The 19,785-nt window shown below is 36.2% G+C and overlaps 3 protein-coding genes across 4 annotated transcripts in view; all 3 read left to right on the top strand.

The window, feature by feature from the left end:
• Window positions 1-14,075, top strand: part of LOC112045728 (FH1/FH2 domain-containing protein 3) — an 83,403-nt gene extending 69,328 nt beyond the window's left edge. Inside the window, exons 10-20 of the mRNA XM_024082024.2 lie at window positions 116-630; window positions 825-827; window positions 1,624-1,830; window positions 2,400-2,522; window positions 2,837-3,094; window positions 3,513-3,730; window positions 5,764-5,956; window positions 6,840-6,967; window positions 7,640-7,743; window positions 9,847-9,901; window positions 11,026-14,075. Coding sequence (XP_023937792.1) covers window positions 116-630; window positions 825-827; window positions 1,624-1,830; window positions 2,400-2,522; window positions 2,837-3,094; window positions 3,513-3,730; window positions 5,764-5,956; window positions 6,840-6,967; window positions 7,640-7,743; window positions 9,847-9,901; window positions 11,026-11,053 — 1,832 coding nt within the window. The 3' untranslated portion in view covers window positions 11,054-14,075. The remainder of the gene's footprint in view (window positions 1-115; window positions 631-824; window positions 828-1,623; window positions 1,831-2,399; window positions 2,523-2,836; window positions 3,095-3,512; window positions 3,731-5,763; window positions 5,957-6,839; window positions 6,968-7,639; window positions 7,744-9,846; window positions 9,902-11,025) is intronic.
• Window positions 14,076-15,599: 1,524 nt separating this feature from the next.
• LOC112045726 (uncharacterized) lies at window positions 15,600-17,355 on the top strand. 2 transcript variants are annotated; one of them, XM_024082019.2, is made up of 3 exons: window positions 15,600-15,746; window positions 16,273-16,440; window positions 17,135-17,355. In XM_024082019.2, exons 1-3 carry the CDS (start codon window positions 15,743-15,745, stop codon window positions 17,353-17,355), a joined length of 393 nt encoding a protein of 130 aa, XP_023937787.1. In that variant the 5' UTR covers window positions 15,600-15,742. The 2 variants fall into 2 exon arrangements, with proteins under 2 accessions (XP_023937787.1, XP_052746801.1); XM_052890841.1 differs by having other exon boundaries at window positions 15,728-15,746; window positions 16,231-16,440.
• A 49-nt stretch (window positions 17,356-17,404) lies between these two features.
• LOC112045727 (uncharacterized) lies at window positions 17,405-18,317 on the top strand. Its single transcript, XM_024082020.2, has one exon. The coding sequence runs from the start codon at window positions 17,405-17,407 to the stop codon at window positions 17,579-17,581; it is 177 nt and encodes a 58-aa protein (XP_023937788.1). The 3' UTR covers window positions 17,582-18,317.
• Window positions 18,318-19,785: the final 1,468 nt, after the last annotated feature.

Here is a 19,785-nt window from a genome sequence, read left to right as displayed (position 1 = left end):
AGTTTAAAAAATCAATGAAATTAAACCTATGTTATGATCAATTTATGAATATCGTCCTTTATTGCATGCTAATCATAGTGATCAAATTAAATCCCCGTATTTCTTTTTATTTCAGAAATTATAAAAAGTCCCGCCATAGAAAAGAGTTCCAAGATACATGATATGAAAGTATCCGAAAATGATCTTCACTGGGAAGAACTTCGAAAGGGATGCCTAAATCGAGAGTTTCATCTTTGTGACTTGGATTTTTCCGATCTAAGATACGATTCAGATGATGATGCTGTGTTTCCGGCGATCAATGCCACAAATGGCCCCCCACCCCCTCCTCCTAGCATGCTCCCTCCTCTAGGAATTCCCCCTCCTTTACCTACATGTTTCTTAAGCTTACCAAAAAATTTTCCTAATTCATCAATACCATCTGAACACTCGAGTGAATCAGCAAACTCTACACTTAAGAAAAATAAAAAGACTGTTAAATTGTTTTGGAAGGAAATTCAAGAAAATCCTATACCCACACCTATCAAGTCTAAGATTGGTGGATCAATTTGGGACGACTTGCCTGAAGTTAGTTTGGATACAGCTTCTTTAGAACATCTCTTCGAATCGAGGACAAACGATTTAATTATTAAGGTAGACTCACCATTTTTTAGAAAATTTTACACTTTATTATTAAAATCAGTGTAGTAAGGAAAGTGTGATCTATTAAAAAAAAAATTACAAAATTTTTATTTAGTTCTTGTTGTTAGTGCAAGATTATTGATTAATAATACTAATTTAACTTTTTTTAATTTTCATGTGCCGTACCCTCAACATATGGATTCCAGGAAGTAAGTCAAATGTTTTAATTACTTACAAGTAATTGTACAGATATTATAAGTAAAATAATTAAATATCATAATTTAAATTTTCTTAATATAAAAATATTCTATTGGAAAATAATTTACTCAGCCAACAACAATACATACATATTAATAATATTTTTTATTGAGAAAGAATATAAATATGAAACTTTATAAGCAAACTTAACTTAATAACTATACCAATCATTCCCACGCTGGACAGCCAGGCCCGTTAGCGCAAAAAAATAGCAAGCCCTTCTGTCACCAGTCGAGTCTTAATTAAATTAAAATAAATAAATTATTCATAAGTAATACACGCCATCTAATTGTTCACCTATCGGTATGGTACCCAATACGCTGGCGCTATTACCCTTCTGGATGGCAAGGTTTATTCTTTGGGCCAAATAAGTGCCAGCTCTTAAGTCTCCTGATACACGGATCAATTTGAAACTTTTTTAGTATGTTGTTGTTACTAAAAAAATGGCCTAAAGTCCCAAGGGCAAGCGGCGCATTAGATATGACCGAGTATTTACACCGCTTACGAACTATAGCATATTCAGCTGCTGCGCCAGACGTTTGAGAAGTGCGTAAGAGATGAGACGCTGCCAACGTATCTACACAGATTGCGTCCCATACTAAAGCAAAAAAAATATTAGTCTCAATACTGCCATTATTTTGTTTACCATGACTAGACTATATACCAATCCTCCTCCTCCTTAAATCGTGTTCCTCACATCCATACAGCAGTATTACAATTCTTCCCATTAAATATCAAATGTTTTAGAAACTGATGGAACCAAAGAGAAACCTAATATTGGACACAAAGAGATCGAATGCGATCAACATTGCAATGAAGAAACTACCAACACCGCAGACAATCAAAGTAGCTATCATGAAGATGGATGCGACGGTTATCGGTCGAGAGGGAATCGAGAAGCTGCTGACTATGCTGCCTACGCAAGAGGAGAAAGTCAAGATACAGGAAGCACAGGTATGTAAGGACAAGCTAACGAAATTCGATGTAGCTGCGTTTTGGACAAGGGCGTGTGTTGTGTGCAACAAGTAACTTCTCCGAATCATAATGATAAGGAAATCTCAAAACGAGGAAAAATGATCTGGCATTTTTTATCTTCACCGCGCTATAGCCCTTATTCAAACTTACGAATTACTTGATCGTTTCGTTATTCAGTGATGTAATTTTGATGATGGAGCTGCAACATTTACATTTTTTGTAAGTGTTGATTTAGCCTAAGGTCTAAAACATTTCGTGGTTTGTGTGGCTAAACAATTCGCAACCTTGAAATACATCTCTAAAATATATCTTTAGGTAGATTAATTACAATACTCGAAAGGCCTTCTAAGCCGAGGATCGTTCGAGAATATCGTTCCACCCATCTCTTCTTTTTCTACCTTCAGGCCCCACCAGGCGATACTCCTGCTCTTGCCCAAAATCCTCGGTTGAGGGGCCCATAAGGGGCCTTCTGCATATGGCAATGACAAAATTAAAAACTATTTGCTATAAACTATCTGGTAAACAATTATTTGCTTGTTATTTTTCAGTATGCCAATCCAGATTTACCTTTGGGTAGCGCGGAGCAATTCCTGCTGACTTTGGCTTCTATAAATGAGCTATCATCAAGACTTAAACTTTGGGTCTTCAAACTGGATTTCGATAATTTAGAGGTAAAGTTATTATATATACTGACATATTACACAACATGCCCGCACCATCTTAATTGCTATCTAAAGAGACGGGGACCGTATATGATGGAATAACATTTCACATCAAATGGTGGGAGGCCAAGGTGATGATCGCTATCCTGATTCATGGGGGACAGACCCAGGGGAGCAGATGGAGATGGAGATATAAATATTTGAAGTCACTAACGCAATTTTTTTCTCCCTAACTCTGTTTTCAAAGAATGATAGTTAATAGTCATTATCGTCAGTAATTTTACTGCAGATAATAATAATAAATTTTATCTCAAACTTTCCAGAAAGAAATAGCAGAACCTCTAATGGACCTAAAGCAAGGCATAGAGCTATTGAAGATTAATAAAACCTTCAAAGTGATCCTGTCAACGTTGCGGTCTGTGGGGAGCTTCCTAAATGGTAACCAGGTGAAGGGGTTCCGTCTGGAATACCTCTCTAAGGTGATGGAGGTAAAAGACACGGTTCAAAAGCACCCCTTGCTGTACCATATTTGTGAAATGATTATAGAAAAGTTCCCAGATACGACGGATTTCTTCAGTGAGGTAATTTTAAAAGTATTTTTTATTTGCAATTAAGTAACTAGCGGCCAATTATGATTTAGACCCCGTTAAATGTGTTTTTTACAATTCCTATAGTACTTTTTTTTTGCGGGATAAATAGTTGTAAAAGTCTCATCAAAATCCGTTGTCATTTCCACACAAAGTTTTGAACTTTGTGTAACGTCCACTGCCGCCAGATGGTCGTTAAGATCGCAAAGTGCTGGAAGGGCAATCCCGCACTAGGTGAATATGCCATCAAGCTGCAACTCAAGTCAAACCCAGCAATGGACGCCCATTAGCTGACAATGATGATGACGATGACGATGATGATGATGATAATGAATTACAAACAGTGCATGGATTGATCTATTTTGTCAAAATAGGTAAAAGCACATTCTATTCCAAGAATTTTATTTTTAAGGTGGGTCCAGTTATAAGAGCGTCAAAAGTTGACTTTGACGTTCTTAACGTGAACCTGGTAAAGCTGGAGACAGATTGCAAAGCGTCCTGGGACCACATGAAACGCGTCGCCAAGCACGACGGTTCGCAGATCTTTAAGACGAAGATTAATGAGTTTCTAACCGATGCCGCCGAGCGAATCATTTTGTTGAGTCTTATCAAGAAGCGGGTGATGACTAGGTAAACTGTCTTGTTAGTACTAAGAATTGTCTTTGTCTAGATGTCCTATTTTAACATGAAGGTTATATTGTGTACTATGTAAGGCATATTGTATAAGCTGAAGAAGTGTTAGGGAAGAAGAAAGCTTTGATTTTTTTAATTATTAAGGTCATACAAGGAAGCGCATGACAGGGAAAACTATTTATTGATAAGCAGTTGCTTAGCAATTGATTTAATGTTTCTGCTTTGCCTATCTGTTTCTTCAGTTTCACACATGAACTTACTTATCTGTACACATAACACTTACACTTAGAGCTAGATCTTAAAATATTATATCTATATCAGAGAGAGAATCTATCCCACCAACCTTTAGTGCAGAATTAATACAATGAGTAGCAATACCATCCAACTGTCATGGTGTACAAATTATTGCAACAACCATGATACTTGGACTTTTAATAAAGTTATTGCGAAGCGAATTGCACTGCGAAGTTAAATAACAACAAATACAGTCGTTATCAACAAAGTCGTCTAGCCATCAGTTATATAATTTCCATACGTCTATATGATTAGGAAGTCTTGGTAGACTGGCTATCAGCTCTGAATATGACCTCTGCCTTCGAATTAGAGGGTGGAGGTACGAATCTAGACCGGACCATGCACCTCCAACTTTTCAGTTATGTGCATTTAAAAAAATCAAATACCACGATCTATCATATCAATGTTTCAAACGGTTTTCTTAATTCTTTACGTGTGCGAAGTCTGCCAATCCGCATGGGGACAGCGTGGTGGACTAATTAGCTTAACCCCTCTCATTCTGAGTGAAGACTCGTGCTCAACAGTAAGTCGAATATGGGTTGTTAATGAATAATCATTCCGATATTAACATTTATGACTTCACGAATCGGTTGATAATGAGTTGACTAAGCCTACTAAGCAGTTGTCTTTAGAGCCATAAAAGTTATTAGATGTATCGACCAGGGATGTTACAGAGCTTCGACTCCGGCTCCGTTAAGCCAGAACTTCCGATTATATTATACCTTCGGTTTTTCGACTTCGACTTCGGCTCCGACACTTATAAATCGGAGGTCGAAACATAGGTAATTTGCTACTTTGGGATTCAATTTATTTAATTTCTTGTTTATTTTGAAACATGCCATTTATTCTTCGTTGTGTTTTATTTTATAATTAAAAAAATAAAATGAAAAATGTTACTGAATAATCCTTAAATTAAAAATCTCTCCCCTGAAACCACTTATGACCCTGCCTCCGACTCCGATAAATCAAATGTACTCGTAAAAACTGCTACTCTGCTTTCGGTTCCAATAAAACTACCTCCGGTACATCCCAAGTAGGTATAGAGTTATAGACATAGAGAAAATATTGATGGTACGTCGACTCAGTTGATTACGGCTGTACCAATGATGTTAGAAGAAAAAAGAGGTAGATAGGTTACTTATGCATCATTCGATGTTTAAAACTGGCACGCGAAAAATATTTCAGCGGCGCTGTCAACGGCGCGATAACGGTGCGGCGATGGAGCTCAGGTTTGCTAATTAGCACAGTTTTAATGTGCCATTTGCGGTCCGCATACAACCTATCTAGGTACCTCTTTTTTCTTCAAACATCATTGGGCTGTACACAGTGTACACAGTCAGGTGACGTTTCCTTTTATCGAGGTCACTATGATGGCAAATTGTGTGGTTCTAGTCGTACTTTACTCGTCTGACTGTATACTTGTGCGTTGCGGTATTCCTTAAGCGTTTGCTGTATTGATATCTACATTTTAATGTATTTTATTTATTTTAAGCTCTTTGCAAGCGAATTGTATAATATGTACTCGTAAATCTAATATTTACTAATAGCGTTTACATTTATTAACTGCCCATGCTGGGATTTTTAGCAAAATTGTTATATACTTCTTCTATTTTGTATGATCAATGGGTATCTGAATTACTTAAACTAATTAAAGAAAGTAATGGAGTTTGATACTTTATTGTAGGCAACATTGAAAGTGACGTATCATGACGTCACAAGCCACACTATTGTTACAGGTACAACAAATTCCTCCTATACCTCGGTGTTCCACCTACTGAAGCCACCAAGACTAAGCCAGCGGAGCTGTTGAAAGTGATTGCGGAGTTTGCACTGGAGTACCGAACCACCAGGGAGCGAGTACTGCAGCAATTGGAGAAGAGGGCAAACCACCGCGAACGAAATAAGACCAGGGGGAAGATGATCATTGACGTAAGCTTCGAATAATTATTTAATAGAAAACGCCCCGCAGTTTCACCCGCATAATAACGTCGTTCCCATAAGAATACTACTCTCCACCCAATTCCCGTGGTACTCGGTATCTTATGGTTCACTGGCGTCTTCAGTGTCAGCCTTCCTGTAGCCTACGTGAACCTAAAAATACATCACCAATGTCGACCAATGATATTCGTCAGGTCTGCTTCATTTACTGTATCCTTACATTCCCATCTTACCAGTTCGTAGGTATCACTCTGCTATAAAGTGTTAGCTGGTCTCCCCTCGCCACAATCTGGAAGCGATTGTTGTCTTGCTTGCTAACTCTCATCTGCAAATATACTTTGAGTGGGGTCTCAAATAAAAGTGCACTGAAAGATAAAATTGATGATGTAAGGGCCAGGCTTAATAAAAACACAGATATTTCTTTGTAAAACGGCTTATTCTTCGGAACGTACGACGACGAACGTTCGGAACGAACGAACGTTGTGACAGTTAGGCGCTTGGCGTAAAAGTCCGTTTGTAGTTTCAAAAGGCTGTCAAAGTATGACATTTAGCTGTCACCATATACGTTCCGTTTTCGGCCCTTTATTGTTAGGCACTGATAACAATTATTGGAATTTGCGTCGCTAACAGATGACTTGATCGAGAGTGTAATTAATAATTTCATGACCTTCGGGAGTTGTACAAAATTTACAATTACAATACAATTGATACACTACAATTACAATACAATACAATTGATTACCTGTATTTTATCGTGTTGACGGAACGATACGATACGATTGAACCGTCGTACATCGGCGCTTTTTCTGTAATTCCTTCAACAACCCTCTTTGTTGTTGTGAACGACAAACGTCTGAACATTATGTTGTTGTAGGTGGGCAACTATACCAACAAGACCGGCGAGCATACAGCGGACAGCGCTCTTAAAGAACTATTGAAGAGTGACGCGGATGCTGACCTGGTTGCTGATAGGCGAAAACCTACACCTACGCAATTACACAAGTTAGTTACCCATTTTTAAATTCAAATTTAATATTTGAATACCTTCAAATATATTTTTTTATGAGATTATTGCTTCGGCAAATCAGACTGCTCATATTCAGATGCGTTCTAAAAAACCATTTGATGCGATGTGTCCGATACTTATTATTATTTATTTATTATTCTATTTTAATCACGATGCAACACAAACCGCAATTGGTTTTTCTGTAGGCTGGTACATCTCTCTCATTTATTTATTAGTCCTTTTTGTTTCATTTTTAACTATGTTGATATAAAAATAAAGTACAAAACACTATTAAAAATTTATAAAAATAAATCAACCATCCCGCTGCGGGACATTTGAGTGCCTAAGACCGGTGGTCAGGGCTCCAGAGTTTAAAACCTCCTCACAATACGTGATAATTACTTAATTGATGATGCATTCGAAGATGGAAGCGGGCTAACTTGTTAGGAGGAAAATGAAAATCCACACCCCTTTCGGTTTCTACACGGCATCGTACCGGAACGCTAAATCGCTTGGCGGTACGTCGTCGGTGATCGATCCAGGACCTCCGTCTTGTAAATCCACCGTGCATACCACTGCGCCACGCAGGTCGTCAACTTCTTCAGTTTAGGTTTTGTTTGAAGATTGTTTTACCTAAAAATAAACACATTCTAATTGCATTCTTACAGTGGCGAAGATGAGATAATAGAGAGTCTAGTACGATGCGCTACATCCAAACGAAGACCTCTAGCACGTGATCGACGTCGAAACAGACTCGCCGACCGTAAGAGCTGTGAGTACTTCTAGCCTTAACATTTCAAATGTTCTAACTGATTACACAGTAGCATCACCGCTAACATCAAGCACATTCAACATTTTATGCTACAATGATAAAAAAACATACAAAAAATGGATTAAGGTCGTAACTCATTAGAGCCACCCGGGACCCGACCCGCACTCACCTCGACTGATTATTATGCTGGTGTAGTGATTTTGTAGACACGTGACATTAGAATAATAGTTGGTCCAACGTGTTAATTTTAAAATTGAAATCACAACGTGAATGGGTTTGTTAAAAGCGTGATTTATGCCTGTTTCACTATGAAGGATTTCTGTTCTTTTCTGATGATGATGCCGATGTCACCAGCTTAAAAGTCCTATCTCATTAGAGCCGACCCGCACCGCCTCGTCGCTAGGCATCCACTTGTAGTCTACAAGTGGACCACGGGTGGACGCCGCGTTGTCACCAATGAACCTCGCGTGGTCAACGAATTTTCGAATTGTCTACTACGATTTTAAACACCGAACCGGATTTATCGCTCTCTAGTCTCTCTGTTTCTCTTCACTACATATGTCATGCGTATGCTAGGCCTACGAGGCATTGTATTTACGTATGTACATGAAAAGTCGTACACACATAAACATTTACAAGCAAAGCAAATCAGCAATGATTGTGCTTGGTGCGAGCGGTCGTTGCTTAGTTCGTGCAGTCAGCTTAGTGGTAGGCGTCCACATATCCGCATCGTAAGTATCGCATCGCAACAAACGGATCGTAGTATTATTTGTATGGAAAGTTATTAAAGTGTGTCCACTGATCCACATCGTACGGATCGCACATTTCTAACGTAAAATTAAAAATCCGTTTTATGTGATATTACTATAGATACTACTGCGTACATGTGGTCACCTATCTTAAGTTTACCTTTTTTTTAATTAATAAATAAATCAACGCGATTGTTTTTAATGATTTTTGTAAGCTGGCGATGTGATACTTTATGATTTTGTGAAATGCGCTTAGCGAAAATTGTATACCAAATGAATGTTTATTTTGTTACTTTATTATTTAATACTAATACTACTCAACACTAATATTATAAAGAGGAATATTATATTTTTAACCGACTTAAAATAAAGGAGGTTTCTCAATTCGACTATATATATTTTTTGTATGTAACGAATAAACTTGAAAACTACTGGACTAATATGAAAAATTATTTCACCAAGAGCCAGCTACATTATCAGGTGTAGGCTGTATAGATGCGGAGATAAAATATAGCCTATGACGCTCGAATATAACGTGGCTTTTTATTGGTAAAAGAATTTTAAAAATCGGTTCAGTAGATACAGATAGTACCCCTACAACCTCACAAACCTTTTTATAATATTAGTATCTATAGATACAGGGTTTACCGTAATTAATGGATAAAACGCAAATGGTTCATGCACCACCTAATTTTTTTTTTTTTTTTTTATTTATTATCTAAAACTAATTTGAATAGTGGGTGGCGCAGTGGGTAGTGACCCTGCTTTCTGCATCCACGGCCGTGGGTTCGATTCGAACAACTGGAAAATATTTGTGTGATGAGCATGGGTGTTTTCCAGTGTCTGTGTGTATTTATACATTATATAAGTATTTATATGTAGTATATAATTGTATATTAATATTATAATATCAACTATCTTAGCACCCATAACACAAGCTACTCTGTATGCTTACTTTGGGGCTAGATATGTATTGTGTATACATATCTTGATAGTGATGTGTATTGTTTAAGTATATTTATTTATTTATATTTATAGTTTTCCAAAAATCCCTAGGGTGACCAAGTTATATTTTAATTTTCGGATTTTTCAAATTTTTCTCTCTTGAATCACTTTTTTCAATGCTGTGGCAGTTGTAATTAAGATTTTAAAGATCTGATTTTTGTTATACATTGCGAATTAAATTACCAATGTAGAAAAAACTTTGAATGCAAGTCACCCTAGGGATTTTTGGAAAACGATTCAAATTAGTTTTAGATAATTAGGTGGCGTACCTACCATTTGCGTATTATCCGATAATTACGGGACACCCTGTAGATGGAATGATTGTCCAACTGATAACGTTTGATTACAGTGAACAGAACCCTCGACGGACACCAGTCTTGGCCCTGCAAGCAGTCAAATGACCAGTGAGTTATAAAGTGAACACTCGTTCAGTCACACGAGGCGAGGTGTAGATGAGCGGTCGGTCTATGGGGCTTCATACTAAATTTTAAAATATATCTATACTTATAATAAATCTGTAGAGAGGTCAATTCTGTACATGAAATATTTTTCCAAAATACCTATCCGGGAGTGATTAGTGATCAATACTGATGCCAAAAATGCAATCAGTAAAATTTTTGTCTGTCTGTCTGTCTGTATGTTCGTAATAGAAACAAAAACTACTCGACGGATTTTAACGAAACTAGGTACAATTATTCTTCATACTCCTGGGCAGGTTATAGTATACTTTTCATCATGCTACCATCAATAAGAGCAAAGCAGTGAAGGGAAATGTTGGGAAAACGGGAGAAGTTACTCCATATTTTAAGCTTCCGTCGCGTGTGCAGAGAATGAATAGGGTAGGGGTAAGGTAGGGTAGGGTAAGGTAGAGTAGGGGTAGATGAAAGATTACATCGACTTTCACGCGGATGAAGTCGCGGGCGTCCGCTAGTAGTTAAATAATTTAACTAACTTTGTTTCTTCAATACGAAAAATTGACCTTACGTGGATGTATCGGACGAAACTGAGGCTGAAACTGAAATTCAGTTTCGGTTTCGGCCGTAAAACTAATTTCGATCGGACAGTATTAATTTGGAAATACTCAATTTAAAAATAGCTTTTACTTTGGAGAAAATTTAAGTTTAAATCTTACTCTACTACTACTAAGTATAACTGGTCTGGGGCATGCACCTCTAACTTTTCAGTTGTGTGCATTTTAAGAAATTAAATATCGCGTGTCTCAAACGTTGAAGGAAAAACATTGTCACAGAAAACATATGTAATTGTGACCTGCATACCTGAGAATTTTCTAAACGTGTGTGAATTGCCAATCCGCATTGGGCCAGCGTGGTGGACTACTAGCCTAACCCCTCTCGTTCTTATAGGAAACTCGTGCTCATCAATGAGCAAATAATATGGGTTGGTAATGATGATGATGATGATGACGATGATGGACCTAAGTACAAAAGCACAATTTATATTTTTTAGAGTTACCTTTTGAGAAGGTACTTAATTAAGGTACTTTTAATTACTTTATTTCCCTTTTCAGATCACCAGCAGAGCTTCAACAAAGATAACAAGATGCGTTTATTTAATATTTTTTTTTGTATTGACCAAATCTCGTTAATCTCAGTTAACCTTCATAGCTATCTGGAATATGCATGTGAATCTAATATAATAAGTTGGGGAAAATAAACTTTATGTAACTTGGTACGGATTGTCCGTTAGACCAATAGGCGTATCTACCGCAGTATCAATGGTATGGGGCCCCCGGATTGCAGGGGCCCCTTATGTGTGAAAGCAAAATTTAGTATTGACCCACAATCTGTAGTCTGGTGCTTCTCTGAGAAAAAAACATAACATAACTACTCACTAAAGAGACCTTTTTTAGATTAAAAAGAGTAATGGGCCCCGCAACTAACTTCGCTAAAGGGCCCCTCCAAGGCAAGCTTCGCCACTTCACTTTATTCTATAACGATGTATCATGTTTTATTTTTATTAAAGTTTATCATTACCAGATACCGTGTAAATTTATAAAATAACATGCATATTCCTTAGGTCAATATAGGTCCTACTGTGCCTGTGACTGACCAATTTTTTAATCACTAGGGGGGTATCTACTCTTTTCTGACTCCTCTTGGCAATGGTATAAGTGGCTTTTCTTTTTGTATTTAAGTATTTACTGTGTAGCCCCCTTATTTTCTGGTGACAACGAATACCTACCTACTACTATGGCTAACATCCGTGATTATAGTGCGACGCAAAAGAGTACAAAGTAAATGAGGGTGCTGTAGTCACTTATTGTCGTTCTTATGGTAATCCTGTGTATAGTGATCCCTTGAAATTGCAACTACCTTGATACTTGATAAAAAAGCAAAATGAATTATTTGATTACCTACCTTGATATTTATTTTGTTCTAGTACGTGGATAATATTATGTTGCTGTTTTAAATATGATGATCTGTTGAAAATAATATTATTTTCTAATGTAAAAAAAAATAATAAATATATTTGGAAAATACTTACACTATCTAGCCCCAAAGTAAGCATCATGTGTTATAGCTGATTTCATGGTATATATTTATTAAATTGAAATAAATTCATGTCAATTTCATCTACGTTAATTATATTTATATTAATTCGTTTGGTAATTATCTGAATTTCCACTATGATTTTAAAAACTATCTATAATGATTGGTTGCACTATACTTACAGATCTTTGTGTAATGGCAGTGGTGTTGCCACACAACAAGTTTGTTAGTTCCAATTTTATTAACTTCTACTTTTTTATGTCGCACTCTAATTTGGTCTCTTTTAGAACTACGTTCCGCCTTTGAGAATATTGTGCGGCCTACTCGTATGTATAAATTACTGAGTTCATGACGAATTTTAGATAATTACCTACGTTTGTTTATTTGTCATCGTTGAAGGTACCTACCCAGGCAGTGACTTCAATTCCTAAGCAGCTGTGACTTACCTTAGCCTATTGGTCCTAAGGCATACCCCATCATGTGCCGCAGTTTTAAGGGATAATTAATTTAAAATTACCAAACTGAGCATTTATCTTAAGTAATTTATATTTTTATCGAATTAACAATTTGGTGTTGACGTTTCCAAATTAATTTTTAAGTTTCCTTGCATTTTATAAGATATCTTAGTCAAACATCCAAATGAAAGCCTTGTTAAATAAAAGAAATCTTGGTTTTCGGTTTTTCATGTGATTTTACCCGACTGCGTCAGAAGGATGGCCTAATGTTTTCATTTATAATTTTATTACTTTAGGTAGGCCTTGTCATTAATTTAGGTATACTATTTTAAATTACTATTGTCTTTTTGTTTTTTTACGGTTTTATGTATATAATATTGTAGGTATGTTGAAAATGCAATCTTGGGTGCTCGCATTTTATAAATATTTATGTATACCTGACACAGAAATCTAGATAATGCCCTGAAACATTTGTTTAAAATTTATTTATGCGAGTTAAATCTTTCGTTTTTCTTTCATATGGATATGTTGTAGTCATCGGATTGATTTAGCTAGCTGATGGAATGCCTAGGCCGTTCATTACCCACAGAACAGAAAACGCTAAAGCTAATGCTGCATACAAATACGCGCACTCGCAGAAAAAAACAATTTTACTGTCTAGCATCATTCATCATTAATCATCCCATGTCCCATATTCTTCTCACTGTTGAGCTTGAGTCTTCTCACAGAATGAAACGGGTTAGGCATTGGCCTAAACTTCCCTGAAGTCCACCACGCTGCAGCTGGCCCAATTGATTGGCAGACTTTACACAAGCAGGGTATTAAGAAAAATTTCTGCTATGCTGGTTTTCTCACGATGTTTTTCCTTCACCGTTTGAGACACGTGATATTCAATTTCTTAAAATGCACTCAACAGAAAAGTTGGTGGTGCATGCCTCGGACGGGATTAGTACCCACACCCTCCGGAATCGGAGGCAGAAGTCATATCCACTGGACTATCACGGCCCTGTATGCTGTCTAGCACTAGCAATAACATATAACTATTATTTCACAATGTTCGACCGTCCGTCTGTCCAAGGTTTAGTGCATTGAAATTTGGCATGGGTATGTAAATATACATATAAAATGCTAAAAAAAATCAAAAAATAAATCATTTTTGTGATTTCTTCCCTACATGTAAAATGAGGATGATTTTTATCTCGTCTATCGCACAGTATGCGATAGTAAGTATACATACTATAACTATTACACACTATCACTATTACTATGGGTATTTTTGCAACAATTACGTACCTACGTACTTACTTAGGTTATATTCTATTGGGATCAGTTAAATTGTGTAGGTATGTATTTATTTAGATTTCTGTGTTCCTATATTAATATAAATTTACGAATTGAAAGATATAGTTAACATCCCCTTCCGCACTGTGTTATAAAATCAAAATAATTGGTATCACGAACTAAAGAAACACTACATTGGTATGTTGCGTTGTTCCCTTTTCATTACCCGACTGCAAGAAGGGTTATGTTTCTCGCGCGTATCTTATATGTAATTTTACTAAGGTATTTATTATTTGTGTAAATATCTGTGTAAATAAAAAATACAATTAAAACTGTGGTTTTATTTCTGTTCATAAAACTGTTCCGAACACAGTGGTAGGTACAGTTCATGGTTTTTATACCTAGGTACCTATTTATTTTCAAACGGAAAAATAGATGGAGGAGGTTCTCAAGACGACGCGTAGGCAATTTTATCGTTGCGCGTACTAAAGCTGTATGTTTTTAAAGTGAAATAGTAGATTGTTAACCGAGGGTGGAAAGAATCAAATCCCGAAGTATAAATCTAGGTCTAAATACCTCGAAAATTAATTCTTTCCACCCTCGGTTAACAATCTACTATATCGTCGTTGTGCACTTTGGGATGGGCCAAAACCACGCCAAAACTTGGCCAAAAAATGTTCAACTCGCATCAGTATCACGTGACGCTGATCCGTATTCTGTTAAAATGTAAAATCCACAATATAAAAATGTAAAAATTTGTACCAAACGTGGAGTGCATATTGAATAATAAATAAAATAATACAGGGTCTTAAATTAAAAGTTCCTTTAATTTCAAAGTGATTTTCAGGGCAGGAAAATCATAAAAATAGAGGTACCTAATTTATTTTTCGATAATAATTGTAAATTAAATTTTAAAAATAATTAAATTGCATTCCTTCAGTGTAGTATAATTTGTCCAGCAATATGAAATGAACAATCCTAATTAAAAATAAATCGTTTTATTTTATTGTAATCCGTATAATTTATTATACTGGCTAATATATTGGTAATATTAATGTTTGTCAAATAAATCTTTAGATCAATCTTTATAATATAATCAGGATGAAAAAATGGGGATCAAATTCTTTTATTTTTCGAATGCCAATTTTCCCATTTCCCTCCAATTCGTCGGGAAAGACTGTATTAGGAGTGGGTACGACAATAGTCCAGTAGGGCGGGGATCGAATCACCACCCCATGGTGATAAGTCCGTCAGCTTTACCGTTGAGCTATTGAGGCCCCAACATTGGCTAATTTCGTCAAATAGTATGAAATGAAAATAAATAGACTAGCCTACTTTAATAACGCCTACAAAATTTGGGGTAATTTTTCTATTACTGGTAACACCATAAAATCTACGTACTTTGTGGTTGGGAGTTGTATCGGGAGACTCATAGAAACGACTCCACGTCTTTCCGAATAATAGATCTTCGTCCACGGGTAACCAGCAACTGCTTGCAAGGCAAGTCCTGTGAAGTTAATTGGTATGAGGATACTAAGTACCACAGATTAAAGAGTATCTAGAACAGCTATAAAATTATTACTCTGTGGATCTAAGACCACTAAGACCAACCGCCAAGCCATAGATATTGCGCCAAGCCAAGCCAACAAACCTTTCCAAAGCAAAGGAAATCTGTCACTGTCAAAACTTTTGAAACGCTTGTGCTTTTGAAATTCAAAGCAATTCAAGGTAATTTAGCACTGCACATTTATTAAACTAATATTTGTGACCACTGTTATTATTAACTTAACTTCAATTAACAAGATCTATTCGGTATAAATTAATTTAAATTATGTTTCTTGCGTCCTAGAAATAGCTATAGATGACGGGTTACGCCCAACTTTGTAGCTACTGTATTATTTGTTAATAATATTTGAATCAAAATGAATATCGCATAGTAATCCGACCTCTAGGTTTTAGTGAATGGTATACTTATTAGATTCCCTAACACTGATAGGGTATGGGTAAGATTTTCAGACTTAATTCTCTGTTTATAACTATGCTTCGCCGATTCACCCGCATAGACAGAGTTCTCATGTCAATATCGAGATAAAAAAAAATATTTTGTGCCGTACCAGTCTGTAATCATTTGCCAAATTCATTCAAATGTCATAGTTTTAAATAGCCTATGTTTTAAATGTAATATGTGTATAGAATGTTTGCATAAATCAAATTACTATCTGATCACTTCAAGTGTGCTGTCGTTAACTAATAAGCGTTTTACACCCTGTACTTTGGAGAACATAGTGAGCCACTGGTCTTTGTCTGGTCAATATCACTTCCAAGTTCTGCAATCACTATTGCAGAACTTGGAAGTGATATTGTTACAGAGTTCTCACCCTAAGCATGCTAATCCACATTTGAGGAGCAAGCAGATAGCTAACTTGTTTTGAATGGATAGAACTTGATTCAAATTTAGATATTTGAAGCATGGTTTTTCTTTGGCAGGTATAAAAATGTCGCCATATCAATATCAAACTTACTTTACAGGCAATGAGACCTACAAAGCTATAAATCCAATTATCTCTAAAGTGGGAGATTTCACACCATTCTATATATCAATTGCAATCTGCTCTGTTCTATTTGGTTTGCTTATAATACTCAATGTTGTGTGCTGTTGCTCCAGATACTCCGACTATTGGCTAGACAGACATACAGGTATTCATATACTCATATATTTTAAGTTAAAAATATTTTATTTATATTAAACTACACATGTTGCATGCATTTCTGTATTTCTGGCATAAAAAATGTCTTATTTCAACACAAAATGTTGACAAGATTGATCAGGTATGTGTCTAAGACAGAGCAGACAGGACTTCAAGACCCATTTATGTAGAAAGCAGTCTTTTGTTCTTTTTTATCTGATTGTGTAGGTGCCATAGGCTTGCTCCTCAGCATTGTCACTGGGTTTAGGTGAAAGCAGAAGTATTGCCTTTCATTCTTAAAGCAGAAAGTAGTACTGTAGTCTACACACCATTTAAAAGCACCGTTTGCCAATTGTTATCAAGCTACATACATACATTTCAGATAATGTAAAATGCAGCTAACAATGCAGTACTGTCTGTATGTCCTAAGTTATAAAAAGGAAAGAAAGTAATATCATTTTTTATAAAAAGTACTACTACTCAGGTTCTTGTCACTTTATCTTTTTATAATCTGTTTTCAAGCTAATGGTAGCAACACTACTAATGAGTGACAGTAAAGAGGCTAGAAACAATAATCTAATTAGTTACATTTGAATATTTTTGTAGTTCCTTTGTCGCTCAACAAGAGAAGGATGTGCTTGAGAAGGCATTTTCTTGTAAAGTATTTGTAGGAGCATTCAAACATATTAAACTGAACTTTTCAGGCAACCGCTGGATCGTGTCTATATGGTCAGCAACACCCCACAAGCAGCCGCCTCTAGACTTCACTGAACTGGAGAGACAGAACCAATATATTCAGCCTAAAGATAACGCAACATATCACGATTTTCACAGACAAACACAAGGCCAAACCTCACTTTCACGGCAACCTTTAACTGCATCACAAGAGTATCTCGAGTTGCAAAAGAGAGAAAGTGATATATAAATTTATATATAAGAAAGAGACCTCTTAAAACACAAAAGCCAAAAACATAATGGCCTTCCTGATGATGTACCCCGCCATAGCTATTCTCTCACTATTTGTGTTAATGGTTATTATACTGATATTGAGATTTGGTTCACGTTGGTGTAAGCTTAGGCACACTACATTTGCAGACAAGGATGTGTGGAATGAGGATGAGGCTTATGAGCAAAAAGTCTCATATGCATAACATGTTGGCACAAGTTGTAATCATTCTATTTATAATCTAAGATCTGGCATTAAAAATATATACCTTCATCTCATATTTATTAGTAATAAGATATAACTAATAAATAATGTTCACAGAGACATTAACCATCCGCAATAGGCAACCTATGTGCAATGTGTCAATATAAATATTTTCTATAATTAATTTCTTATCCCAAATAAATAACAGATGAGGGTATATATTTTATGCCGGATCTCGTACTATTATGTGAGTACATAAATGTATGTATGGCACCAATATATTGTCTTGTAACTTACGCTTTTGTTTTGACGTGTAATTTTTCCTTTTTTGAAAATTTATATTTATATTTTTATCTTTACCTATACAAATTACCCACCTTGTTTTGGGTACAAAGCCTCTTGAGACACACTTTATTAAACATACAGCTATAGTTTTAATATTAATTAGGTACAATTGATTTAAAGTATTGTTACTTTATAATTTTTTAAACATAGTTTTTAATTTTGAGCACTTATTGTAGTTAAGATTGTCTAATTGTTTTGTACACTTTTTAAATTTGCTGATTTTGCAGTTTAGTGACGTATATAGGTAAATGAATATGCAAATCCGCCTTAAGAAACAATTCCGTCCATTATTTGTATACTTTTTTTTACCATTTTTAGATTGTAAGCTATTGTTCTATATATATATTGTAACTCTTGTTTTTTTTCGCTATATAAACTATTTTAAAAATCTAGCTAGACTTTTTTTGGCTAATGGTATTATTCTTGCATCTGACAGACAGCTGTTGGCAACTTTGGCGCCTTTTAGCAAGTTAGATTTTCAACCCGCGACGAAAAAGAGAGGTGTTAAAAATATGGTTACAGCTCGTGCGGATTACGTTGACACTTGGCTCGAATGATGATTGTACTGTGTTTGTATGGTTGTATTTGGTAGCCAGGCGTCAAGTTAATGCGCATGGGTTATATATATCATATATGTGCTGTGTCCAGTGGCGTAGCTAGGTAACCAAGGGCCCTGGTACAAATGAAAAAATGGGCCCCACTACCATCATAACTGGTTAGGTTTTAACAAGTAAAAATATTCATCTGCCGTTTTTCGTTTTCATTATTTTCTAAGTTTAGTTTGATCGCGATTTTCTTGTAAGGATTAGAGGGCCCCTGCCTGAGCTTGAGGGCCCCGGATTGCACCGCCTAGCCCTTCACTGCTTATAATATACGATGGCACAGCACGTCACTGGCTGTGACATCGTATATTCTAAATGAATGGACCGCTTCTGCGGTTTTGTTCTGAGAAAACTTACGCTCGTTGTCCTAACGAAATTCTTCAGAGGGATTCTGTGTGTAGGTTTTAAAAATTTTAAATTGAACTATTTTCATACGACTAAAGTATTGCTTCTCCATAGACTTGTTCTATACCTACTTAAGCGGCATTAAGTATACAATTGATACCTATCTACTGGAGTCAAAAATATTTATTTTAGATTTTTTGTATGTCTGTCTGTCCGTATTATAAGTTGACCGGGCTTCACGATGTATGTAACTTTTTTTATTCTTTACAAGTTAGCCCTCAACTACAATCTCCACCTGATGGTAAGTGATGATGCAGTCTAAGATGGAAGCAGGCTAACTTGTTAGGAGGAGGATGAAATTCCACACCCCTTACCACACGACATTGTACCGGAACGCTAAATTGCTTGGCAGTAGGTACGTCTTTGTCAGTAGCCTGCGTCGCGGAGGCCGTCAAAACTACTAAATGAATTCAAATGAAACTTTTATACCATATTACGGAGAAGGTTAATACTTTTCATTGCAAAAATAAATCAAAAGGCGGTGAAATAGGGGTTGAAAGATTGTATGGACAGTCCAAAGAGTAAATTAAAGGAAAGTCTTAATTTTAAGAGTTATAAATCATGAAAAATATATGAAATGTAATGAGAATCAAGAATTTTTAAAATTCAACGTCTAAAGGGTAGAAAGGGATTGATGCACGGCCTCCGTGGCGCAGTGGTATGCGCGGTGGATTTACAAGACGGAGGTCCTGGGTTCGATCCCCGGCTGGGCAGATTGAGATTTTCTTAATTTGTCCAGGTCTGGCTGGTGGGAGGCTTCGGCCGTGGCTAGTTACCACCCTACCGGCAAAGACGTACCGCCAAGCGATTTAGCGTTCCGGTACGATGCCGTGTAGAAACCGGAAGGGGTGTG

Source organism: Bicyclus anynana, chromosome Z (assembly GCF_947172395.1).
Source record: "Bicyclus anynana chromosome Z, ilBicAnyn1.1, whole genome shotgun sequence".
NCBI lineage: Eukaryota > Metazoa > Arthropoda > Insecta > Lepidoptera > Nymphalidae > Bicyclus > Bicyclus anynana.
The sequence above is the reverse complement of the archived record's forward strand: the minus strand, read 5'-3'. Positions and strand labels throughout refer to the sequence as shown.

Coding starts and splice junctions, on each gene's coding strand:
- LOC112045726 (XM_052890841.1), top strand. Junction 16,441..17,134: donor TTGGCTAGACAGACATACAG/GTATTCATATAC, acceptor TGAACTTTTCAG/GCAACCGCTGGATCGTGTCT.
- LOC112045727 (XM_024082020.2), top strand. CDS start 17,405: ATGGCCTTCCTGATGATGTACCCCGCCATAGCTATTCTCTCACTATTT.